General features: G+C 41.9%; 1 protein-coding gene across 2 annotated transcripts in view; it reads left to right on the top strand.

Annotated features, from left to right (window-relative positions):
- LOC124607432 (venom carboxylesterase-6-like) overlaps positions 1-12389 on the top strand; it is a 69981-nt gene that overhangs the window by 43255 nt on the left and 14337 nt on the right. The window contains exons 8-9 of one of the 2 annotated variants that reach the window (XM_047139759.1): positions 2579-2708; positions 11319-11451. In XM_047139759.1, coding sequence (XP_046995715.1) covers positions 2579-2708; positions 11319-11451 — 263 coding nt within the window. The remainder of the gene's footprint in view (positions 1-2578; positions 2709-11318; positions 11452-12389) is intronic. The other variant, XM_047139760.1, reaches the window with a different exon arrangement.

Genomic DNA, 12389 nt, shown 5'->3' on the forward strand with positions numbered 1-12389 from the left:
TTAATGTTCCGACGACGATGTGATCGTGTAATAAGAAACCACTGACAGTTTAGAAAGAGTTTCGGGAGAATGTATGTCCTTGCAAACTTTACAAGACAAAATTCTTACCGTAGTAATTTTGATAACCCGAATCACCTTTAAGTGTGAACCTGGGGTGGAGGAAATATTGACCTGAAAAATGACGAGATCTGCATTGCTTGACAAAAAAGTGAAAACCCAGGCACCACGATAGGATCTCAGTGGAACTTCGAAAACGAATATGCGATCAGCTGGTGTGTAGATGATCAGAGTTGCAATTCTCTGTAATAGGTGGAACGACCACCAGAGTGCTGTAATGTTGCTAATGTTTCATTTTGTTTGTTTTTCTGGTAACAAGAGGCGTGAACATTGTCAGATGTTGGATTATAGTTGTCAGGAACACGAAGAAGCTGCATACTCATGTGAGACAGCGTTATCAGTTCCTGCTGGAGTTTGAAAGGGATCTCATTGTGGGTCTCTACTTGACCGGCTGGTCGAATCATGCAACATTCAAATTTTTGGGGGGTCATTCGAGTGCGACAGTGGCCTTATATTGGAATGCTTGGGAATGTGAAGGTTGGTCTACTCGTCGATAAGATTCTGGTAGACCACCACAAAGAAGCCTCGCAATTTTGTACGCCAAGCACATCATAGCCCCTTTATATCTTCGTTTGCTTTCCGAAAAAAGTAATGCACCCCTGCAAGATTCTTTCTCATGCCACACCACTGGTTGCAGATGAGCAGCAGCCAGACTAAGGAATTACCATCCAGCGCGTAGGCTCACGTCAGCACAACACAAAGAACTGCGTAAGGAGTTGCAACAGCGTGACCAGAAAAAGGGGACTGCTGATGAATGGCGTTGTATTTTGTTCAGCGGAGACTCGTCGGCGAATATGGCACTGACCTGGTGAAAGGTTCTATCCTTCCCATGTTCTAGAGAGACACGGAGTCATGCTGTGGGGACCCATCGCCTCTGAAATCAGAGCACGACTGGTTATGGTAGAAAAGGCTCTCACGGCACACCGATACGTCATCATCCTGCATCCTGATGCTTTATCTCTCATGCGACAGCATCGCAATGCCATATTTCAACAGGACAATGCTCGTCCACACACGGCAAGTAACTTTATGTACTGTCTGAAATACGTTGAGGAACTCCCGTGGTTAGCAAGATCCCAGATCTGTTCTTTCCACATCCCAGAGACTGCTCTCCAAGGGATCCATGGATAACGATAAACGTAATGTAAAAATGTAATAGAACTTTTGTGGGACCACCTCGGGCGTATACTCAGACCCAGTGTCAGTATCAAGTATATCACGAAGCAGTTACAACAGTTGTGGGCAGGTTTTATGGCACTCTCCTTAACAGAATCAGAGCATCACCCACGTCAAAGGAGGTGTAGCGTCATAGTCATAAGTGGGCTAATGCTGCCAAGTTCTTTCTGATTCTGATCCGATTTTCTAATCGCTAAAACATCGCGTACCCCCTCAAACCATGAATGTTGTTGTCGTTTCCTCCTCTCCTTCAGGGCGCTTCACTTTTTTGTCAGGCAGTGTATATATTTTAAAGAATTTTGATGGTTCTGAATCTGCGACTGTCTGCCACATTCGTGTGTTATGTAAGACAACACAAAATGAATATATGTATTACAAAGGGCTGTAACTATATAATGCTTAGCGATGTATCACTAAGGATTTTAGAGGATGTAAAAAGCCGTTCAAAATTTCGATCTTTTTAGATCAACGTCTTCAAAATTTTAGGACTGGTCCTACTGGGCATTCCGACGCTACGTTCTGCTCTTAACACTTTGATCTCTGGACGTGAAACCTGTGGATTTCTGTTTATAGGATCATATGAAACATTCGTATGTGCCTGTTTTACCAAAAATCTCGTAATTGCAGAACTCAAAATGTGCGTTGCTAATGCGCCCATGTCGGTGATTTCACATATACTCCAGAATCTAAGGCATGAAATGGATTATCGCTTAGGTGTTGCCTCATATTAAAGAAATATGAAGTATGAAAAAAATAATTTTGAACTTTCTTTTACATTCTCTGTAAATGTTATTCATATATCGCTATGCACTGAACATTTACGGGCGTTTGTAATCGCTATATTAATTTTGAGTACGTTTTCTTCTTCAAACATCGAGCAGTATTCATTACGCATTTAAAAAAGGCGTAAATCGGTTCATCTGTGGAGCGATATTGTTTTGTTCACGATATTTTTCCATCCTTCAGATTTTACTGAACACAGCAGTGTTTCTATGTTCTCTCTGACAGAGTATTTTTGTGGTATTGTGAATGGTACTTTGTGCTCAGAGAGTCTAACGGTCGCACAATGCAATCCTGTCGCCATTACAGCTTTTGTAAGAGCTGTCTTACTAGACAACTACCCATCGAATGCAAATAAGTTCCATACTTTCATTTGATACATCTGAAGCTAAATGTAGTCTTAAGAGAACTTCACAATTATTGCAAATAAAGTGCAAAGTTTTCCTTATTCATCTCAGTGTCCCTGTGATACAAATAACTAGTTACTTTTCTTTCCTTGAGACAGTTCAACCTCGACAAGGGAAGTTTCGAACCTACTGACGCTCTCGTAAGGAAAGTGACTGAAATCACTGACTTGCCAGTGTTCTATTATGAGTTTGATTACCGCGGTGAACATGTGAATGCCACAGAATGGGGTAAGTACAAAGAACTTCAAGGTAACGTGTTTACATGTAGACCATAGGCGGATAATTGACGAAAATTAAGTTTAAGTGTACTACTAAATTTGCAGATTTCTTTACCACAAGATGTAGTTTGAAAGAAATCATCTACACTCAAGATCTCCTATTATCTAGCCATTGTCCCAGCCTTTTTTTATCTAATTTTGCGCTTTATTAACGTACTAGGTCCTCGATGAGGTTCTCAGTCACTTACTCTTTTCGTAATCACCAACTTTGTCTACACTACTAACCAACATTGTCACTAATTCAGTCTCACCAATCTCAGAAGTAAATAATTTCATTCTAGACAACTTCACTGATTCCAATACAGGAAATCATCTTGTATGGGTCGTAATGGATCGCACATTGCTTCAGCTGCAAAATAGAATTTTCATTAACGAGAAAAACACCATATTTAGGAACGAATACACTACAAACATTTTCGTTTCTCAGTTTAAAATAACGACATCACTTATATTTTACAGTTTTGCCTGTGTAAATATCTTCAAACAGATACATAATAAATATATATAATGTTCTTGTGATTCAGTTCCAGTAATATCAGTATACGTGCGAATCACATGTTACCAGCCAAGCGTCCCCTCTCGTACACTCAACTGTTTTTACAACTCCGCCACAGTCTCCAGCCCGCTCTGCTGGGCTACTGTACGCAACAGATCCTGATTAAAGATGCATGAAACCTCAGACACTGTTTCAACGTTTTTACAAGAATTGGAAGTTTGCTGTTTCTAGTTCGTCTATCTTTATCTGTATCATAAGGATCCACTCAAGACCCCTAAAATCATCACCCCCCGCCCCCAACCATCCTGTATCCCACCACCTCTCTCTCCAACTTTGTTACTGGAAATGGTAGCACAGTTAAAAGTAGTTAATAAGGAGATGCATGGTCTATTAGAAGCGCAGTCGACACAGCAAAGTGCAGATTTGTCAGCTGTGAATTTAGCTGCTCCTTTCTCTTGTAGCTCAACCTAGGATGTGGTACCGTTTGTGAAGGATCTTAGGAATTTGGCAGAGATGGAATGACGGTCTGAGAAGGAATTTTGAGGGTAGCAAAATTAAGATTAACTGGGGAAGCAAAAGGGAACTGAAACATTTGAAGAATTTAAAAGGGAGGTAGTTCAAAGGTATAGGAAGAATAACAGTGCCAAACATTTTAGAGAACAGTTGGGCATGGCACCGAAGCATGATGAATCACTAGAAGAATACGCGGATAGGATAAGAAAGATTAACAGTTGTACATACGATTGGGACAGGATGCTGTGGTGAATGAAGTAATTTTACGGGAGGCTGGGCAGAGGATGCTTGACGCATTTTTAAGAGGTTTGTCTTCGGAAATGTCATGGACAGTGCAAACAGGGGCTCTGGCTGATTTCTTCACTGCTGACAGGAAACGCCAACGAGAACCTGAGGTCCAATTACAGGCATTCCCAGTAAAATTACTCGTATATGCTACAGAATCGTATGCAGAGGTGAATCGTGTTGTGAAATGAGTAATGGGGAAGAAGACTTGCAGGATGTTGTTGGACACAGAGGCATACGTGTCGATTGCCAGTGGGACCTGGTGGAACATAAGCAGTGGAACCCAACATGGTATAGATTGCATGGAATCGGGGATAAAGATTTCACACTGTTGGGATCAGTGGACATGGATTTTTTCCTGGGTACATTTTAGTTCAGACAATGTATAGAAACTACGCCGTATGTAAGTCAGTGTTATGAGATGATTCTGGGGTTGAATTTCTTGCATCAGAACTGTGCGAAAATTGTACTTGTGGTGGAACTTGATGGAAAAATGTATGAGTTGGCCGAAACTGTTGCCATTGTAGCGATGCCACAAGGGAACTCCATCGAGTATCACAAACCTCTTAAACCATGAACAATCACACTAAGAATGTTAAGTCTAGGCTACCGGTAAGGATGGTACAACCGTTGGAAGTAAATGAAGTGTTGGACCAGGCAGGTTGCTTAGTGAAAAGAAGGGCTGTATGCAAACAAGAGGTAAATGCGGAAAAATGGAACCTGTGTTAGTCCATAATTCCAGTGCCAAGGACTGAAGTTTAACACAAGGGTTGTTAATAGCTAACATGGATATCCTGGAAGAGCAAGAAAAAAGTGGAATAATTACTATTGGAATTTAAGGATTTTTTTTCCAAAACGACTGTAGCCACCAGTGCATATTATGAGGCACCAAATACAGAGAATGAATCACTGATTTACCGCAAAACATATAGGTTACTGAGGTAATTGCCGCCACTTCTGGAGGAAATCGTCAATCAGCAGCTAAAGGATGAGATTATTGAGGAGAGTTGTTGGAATCCCCAAAAAAATCAGAAGATGGATCACGAAAAAATAGGTTTCGTTGCGATTACCGACGCCTGAATGTCAAGACTGTAATTGCTGCCTACTCTTTGCTGAACTTAATAGAAACTATATATTATTTAGGCCATTGCAAATATTTTTCGGCGATGGACTCAAAAAGCAGCTCCTATCAACTAGAAGTAGCTCCAGAGCACTGACTAAAAACAGCGTTTTCTTCAGCTTTGGAACATCATCAGTTCTGGAGGATGCCTTTTGGAGTGAAATACGCACCTGCAACGTTTCAGAGATTGCTGGACCGGGTTTTGAGGGGTTTAAAAACACATCAGTGCATGGTGTATCTTGAATCGTCTTTGCGAGTGACATGGAGTAGGACATACAACACTTAAGGGAGCTATTCTTAAGGTTGAGCAAGTTCAATGTTGAGTGCAGAGAAGCGTAATTTTATGTCAGAAGAGGTGGAATACCTTGCTCACGTTCTTGTTAAGGGTGGGGTTGAGATGGACCCAACGTTAGTTAAGCTAAACATGAATATCCTGTACCTGAATCGTCAAAGACACTGTAATCGTACCTTGGCATCACGATTTATTATAGAAGGTTCGTAAAAGGATTTGGAAGTACTGCCAGGACATTATTGCAATTGCTGGAGAACGGTTCAGACTTTGTTTGGTCAGAGGATTGTCAGCGTGCTTTTGAGAAGCTGAAAGAAGCTTTCACAACGAGTTCAGTTTTAGTGTTTCCAAATTTGAATAAAGAATTCGTTCTGTCACGCGGTGCATCCAACCACGCACAGTCCAATGCCGTTGTTGACTGGCTCAGGCGAGGTGTAAAGCTTTTGTCGTGATGTTATCAAGGGTACACGATTGGGCCGTTGGCTCCGAAAGCCCATATCGATGATGTTTCGTTGCATGGTTCGCACGCTGACACTTGTTAATGGTCCAGCACTGAAATCTGCAGAATTTGCAGAAGTGTTGCATTTTTGTCACTTTGAACGATTCTCATCAGTCGTCGTTGGTCACTTTCTTGCAGGATCTTTTTCCGGCTGCAGCGATGTCGAAGATTTGATGTTTTACCGGATTCCTTATATTCACGGTACATTCGTGAAATGATCGTACGGGTAAATGCCCATTTCATCGCTACCTTGGAGATGCTGCGTCCCATCGCTCGTGCGTCGACTATAACACCACATTCAAACTCACTTAAATCTTGGTAACCTGCCATTGCAATAGCAGTAACCGATCTAACAACTGCGCCAGACACTTGTTGTCTTACATAGGCGTTGCCGACCGCAGCTCCTGCCTGTTTACATATATCTGTACTTGAATACCATGCCTATATCAATTTCTTTGGCGCTTCAGTGCATATGGGTTTAAGATGCTGTCACTATCCGACACGTTAAAAGCCACGAATGGTAAGACAGGAGAATTTTTTAAAGAGGTCACGAGAATGATATGTGAAATAATGGACAGGGTGCGCAGAACTAATACAAAGGCACCAGAGAAGCAAGAAAAAGCAGTTAGCCGTAAAGCAAGATTCTCACAGTACAACACTGACCAACGGGTAATGTCGATTTTCTAAACTCCAAAGGGGAAGACGAAGAAATTTTTTGCAAAATGTCAAGGGCTATACCAAGCTGTGGAATCTGTTTCACCGACTAACGTCAAGATCCACTCGCCGACAAGGATGACGATGGTACATGTGGATGGTTCAAATGGCTCTGAGCACTATGGGACTTAACATCTATGGTCATCAGTCCCCTAGAACTCAGAACTACTTAAACCTAACTAACCTAAGGACATCGCACAACACCCAGTCATCACGAGGCAGAGAAAATCCCTGACCCCGCCGGGAATCGAACCCGAGAACCCGGGCGCGGGAAGCGAGAACGCTACCGCACGACCACGAGCTGCGGACGGTACATGTGGAACGTGTTAAAACTTTCTGGGGACTCCAGAGGTTATTCCAGGAGTTTTGAGGCTGGAACGGAGGAAGAAAGCGAAAAAGTAGGTACATAAGAGCGAGCAGACGAACCAATGAGAGGAAGTACATGTATATGAAGACCTAGGAGATAAAATTTATGTTTTTGCGTTTATTAGGTATAAGTGCGAGCATTGCATAATGGATAGTGTAGGCGAGGGAAATTACTGCGGGGCAGTAGAGGGCTTTTACGGAGAGGAAAGGGTAATAGTTACTCCTGTCCTCAGGGTGGGTGCTAAAGGAGACAAGAGAGATAAAGTGTGGACCGCAGCCGTACTACTGGTCATCGTTGGAGTGGAAGTGTTTCTCAACCGACTCTTGGGAAAGGGAGTGCTATTCGCTAAGCTAGAAGATTTTGTAATCAACAGCCACTACTGGGTGATCTAGTTGGTATTTAATGCATGGAAAATGCAGAACAAGGCGAGGAGACTGGAGAAAGCTTTCGACAGTGTCAATTGAGGTATAAAGAGCCACTGAGTGCTCAAAGGAGCAACGGGGGAATGTACGCTGATACATGGGAGTTATGAGAAATTTGGAGACGAGATGACGTAGGTTCTGGCGATTATACTGCATACAAAGAGGAAGAGACGTTAGATCGACACGAAAGGTCAGTTTCTGAAAACTTGTCTACAGGACAGCAAACATGGAGGAAATCAGGAGGACCAACTGTATGGTGGAAATGGTGACAATGAGTAGAATGAAACAGCGCAGCAAGAGAGTAGCACACAATGCAGGTCGCAAATTAAGTGAAAGATATTTTGAACAATACCTGGTTATTAAGTCAGCTAACTGGGAAGCTAATGAGGTACACGAGAACTGGAAGATGTTGCAAGCCAAACTGGAGATATTGGACAGGGAAGCAGTGTTAATGAAGTGGTTTCAGTCCTTGGAAAACAGCGTGTAGGAAGCGTGCAGACAAGTATCGGAATTGCGAGAAGCCATGCGGCAGGCTTGGCAGGAACGGCGGGGGTGAACGTACTGTCACAGGATCAGTACCTGGAGGGGCAACATGTAGTGCAAAAAGTATTTCCACCCGAATTATAGTTGGTTATGGAACCTAGCCATGAAAATTTGCCTTCTCTTTCGACTAGCCACTGTGGAAGCGAGGACAAAAGGAGCGAAGGAGTACATTTCAGTCTCCTTTTCAGTAGCAGGAAAGGACTCATGGTACTAGTGTTATGTAGTCCTCGCATATCCTGTTGAGTGGGGGATGCTGAAAAACTTATCAGGGTAAGAGTGCAGCGGTTGTTGCCAATTGCAAAGTACAAGAGTGGGCACGTGGAAATGGAGGAAGCGGAGTTACAGAATTGGAAAGGACTGAAGTTTCGGATGGTCCAAACAGTATGGGGAAGAGGGTCAGAACTCCTGTGGTGTAAAGTTACTGCTAGGTCGAAAACGGGAGAGTATTGCAAGAAATAAGTGATTACGCCTGAGTTGCACTACCAACATGCAGAGGCAAATTGGTTGCACACTGTCCTCGATGAAATCCTCGATGAAATGATAGTACTAGCCAGCTGCGCATAGGGAGAGCTCACGTCAGCGAAAAGAATGATGGAACAGGACGGGATTGTATTGCTAACATACAAGAAATAGTGGGACCTACGTTCGTTTGTCTGCCACAGATTTTGGAATGACCCATTTGAGCATTGCGCAGACTCAGTTGTATTGGCGAGGGGAGGCTACGGAAATGATACCAACGACGAATGTGTCTGGTTCGAATCAGACTTTAGGACCCCAGTTAATACAGTCCATATACAAACTCGTGAATGAGCAGGAAGGCCGTATCTCCGTGGAGACGCTAATGCAGCATCTAGATCGGTACAGGGAGAATAAGTGCCAGAAAGAAACAACATTCACCATTATTATATCAAGTATTGCGGCGAAACTTACTCTGCTAAGCATAGTACTTGTTTATGTGTACAAGAAGCAGAATACAAGAAGAAGTTTGGACCCAGCCACTGTTCAGATCATTTTGAACTGTATTCCAAGAGGCTAAGAGGCAGCAGGGAGAACTATAACTGTAAGTTAAGTTAAACGAAAAAGGAACTCCCGGAGCATATGATTAGTAGTGCACAAGAAAACGTAGTGGTAAGAGCAATTTTAAGTAAGCAGCAGGTTAGAGCCAACTGGGTCAGCAGCAGAGGAGCTTGTCACTCTAGTTTGCGTGTGGATAGTCTTGTTTAAGGTGATCTGAGTGACAGGGCCTCGTTAATGGAGAGGGCATTGTAATATTCACCAACCGTATTACAGGCAAGTGTGGCTTTCATGCTTTGTAAAATATAACGCAGCCAATGCAGTGATGCGAGGCGAACCTGTCGGCATGGTGCGGAGACAATTGATGCAGCGCTACCCACATTCTGGCAAACATGTTAATCTAGATGTTTAGCGCCCTCCGCCATAAATCATCATCATCATGAAACATGTTAGGTAGGTCAGCAGACTGATTACTTTCCCTTTTTCCTAGCCAGACTGGTGTTTTTTGTCTAATAGGCAGGCTTCCACATGGAGGAGAAGTAAACATTCTTTGTCTCACGTGAGTGAAGCCAGATGGAAAAACCCAAAAATCATCTTACATTCTATATTTACCACAAGTGAACTACTTCCATCAACATGACACTGCACCATCTTGGATTTCCTGCCAATTTATGATTAGGACAATAACCCTACTTCCACAGTCACATCATCGGAACGGGGAAAACCCACTATCATAATCAGGCTCCTTTTGAATTTTCACCAATATTTGAATTTCCTACTATTTTCTACATAGGACAATTGGCCTACATCAAAGGATGTCAGGGGAGGGAAAGAGGGAAATCCTGCAACAGCACACAATGTCATAGGGAAGGGGTGGGAAAATATCTGATGACTCATCGATGATGTCATCAATGAGCTATTCCACATCACAAGTCTCAAAGCCCATCTACTCACAACATCTCAAAAGCTAGTTCCTTCAGAACCAAGTTATTTTCTCTTCCACAAAACGCACAATCACAAAAACATATACATAATAGCGAGAAACGTCATAACTTTTGTAGCTGTTTTCCGTGGTGCTGTAGTGGGTCTCAAAATCTTGTCATTCCAGCAGCAGCTGGGATAACAGCTAATTTTATGGCTTTCAGATCCTCATTAATACGCTTTAGATGTGTCGCTTGCTTTGATCAGTGGATGTATTGCAGTGTGTGCACGTGACGTACAGTGAGAAATTGTAATTTTGTCAATGTAGTGGGGATACCTTTTGGACTCTGGACGGACACATCCAAACACGAGGCCAGAGTCTCTATTCTCATTCAAAGTAACAACTGCACTGGACCGGCAAACCTCTCCGTCAATGGCACTGGCAGCAGCCACGCTTGTCACGCTTGTGGATGTTGCGTAAAGCCATTGCCCACCATTTGTATTAAAACACCTTTATGTAATCCACACGTGAGTGTGGCCAAGTGTGTATTAAATTATTTATATGAAGTGGTGGAGCAGCAATTGTCAGTAAATTGCTTAAAGTGCGAATCCCGCTCTCATAGTACTAAATTGTTGTAATAAAGTGGCGTGCACTCATGTCAATGCTCATAGCAGTGCTAGAGTATTTAAACAAAGTGACAAAGTACCAGACTTTCAAGAACCTTTCTGAAATTCCATGTATCTTTCTCAGTTGTTTAAATTTTAAAGAAGTATGCCGCCACAGGCACAACAGGGGGAATGAGGGGGCTAATGACGAAGGGACAAATGGAACGATGGAAATCATCACGACGCACGTAAATAGACCCCCAATTAGACTAGAAACTGGTGACTTCCCCTGCTTAAATATCTGCGTCTGCTATATCAATGATAATCATTATACTGTGTGATGCACCAACATGAAATATCTTGTGTACTATCTACTTTTCTCGTTACTTCTAGTTTTTGCTTCAAGTAATCTAAGAATTTTAAGCCTAACGATGTAATTTAAAATGCTTTGGAAAGTTACGTTCATGCTCCTACCTTTTCATTTTCAGTAGAGAAGGGACTGGTTTGGTATATGTTTCTGAAATAAGATGTAAGTTAATAACTTTCAACCTGGCTCTTTAGAGAAAATAACTGACAATAACAGCAAGATACATACTCTGTAAGCAGTATGTCCAATGCAACTTAAACTCCTAAAGACGAAATGCAATAGCATATGATACAACTAAAAGCTGAAACAATTTTCACCACTGGGAAATCCGGTATTACTGCCAATTTTTATTTTAAACTGCGTTGTCTTCAAGTAGGAGAGCCGTTATTGTTCACTTGTTCCAGGTGTCACTCACTCGGGTGAACTTCCATTCCTATTCTTGAGAAAGGATACCGAGTACAATTTGGATCCCAACTCAGAAGAGGATAAAGTACGCAGGAATATACTCCGATACTGGATCAATTTTGCTAAATATGGGTGAGTGTAGAATCTGATATACACCTTTTATAACTTTTAAAATATTTAGTGTCTCATTAGCATACACGAATTGCGAACCTTCTGCCATATAACTAAGGGAAGGTGATATCATACAAAATATTAAACTCTGTTCCTGCATTTGTAGAATGAGCTACACAGAAATAGCTCTTCACCTTTAATTTAAATTCATCTTTGTCTGCAGGCAGAGTGGCATTGGCTATGTTCATCAGACCCCATATCTCACTACGACTAAGTGTCTTTATATCCCAGGAGTCTACAGCATATCCACGACTGAATAAATTTCATCTTACTTCCTTTGTCAGTTTTCGACTAACTGTATGCTACAACCAATTTGTATTTAGGGACGTCCTGCTTTCCATGCGTGTTGTTAAACAGAAGCATTCAAGTGAGTGGTGTTTATACTTTTGCTCTGAATTTGGCCTCTATGGTGTCATGAAGATGAAACAGAGAAATAATGTTGTGATTTTAGTGCACAGGTCCTGATTTAAGGGGCTGAGTGTGAGAATATTTCCCTCATCAGTTAGGAGTGTTCAACAATTACACATTATCAGACACACTTTAAGGAAATCCTCAGCAGTGAGGCGAAGCATGATTTTCCCATAGAGTTATGCAAATGTCTTCATATAATTCACAAACAATTCTAGCACACGTGTACATGAACAATTCTGAACGAGAATGATAAAATTATGGAGATTATTTCAGTTGACTGAAGCCTGAAACAGAATTTTAGTTCTGTCGTCAGAGAGACTGTATGCAGTGGGTAGGACAGAAACTATGCTTCAATTAAAAATGCGTCCAAGCATTATAATTAAGTTTAAAGTTTTGTTTCAAAATTAGTCATTTTTTACTATGTCTTTCATTTCCTGTTGTAGTTACGTTCACATTTAAGAGGTAATGCTAACTAATTTCAAACATAT

The sequence above is a fragment of the Schistocerca americana genome, chromosome 3 (genome assembly GCF_021461395.2).
Source record: "Schistocerca americana isolate TAMUIC-IGC-003095 chromosome 3, iqSchAmer2.1, whole genome shotgun sequence".
In the NCBI taxonomy this organism is placed as follows: Eukaryota; Metazoa; Arthropoda; class Insecta; order Orthoptera; family Acrididae; genus Schistocerca; species Schistocerca americana.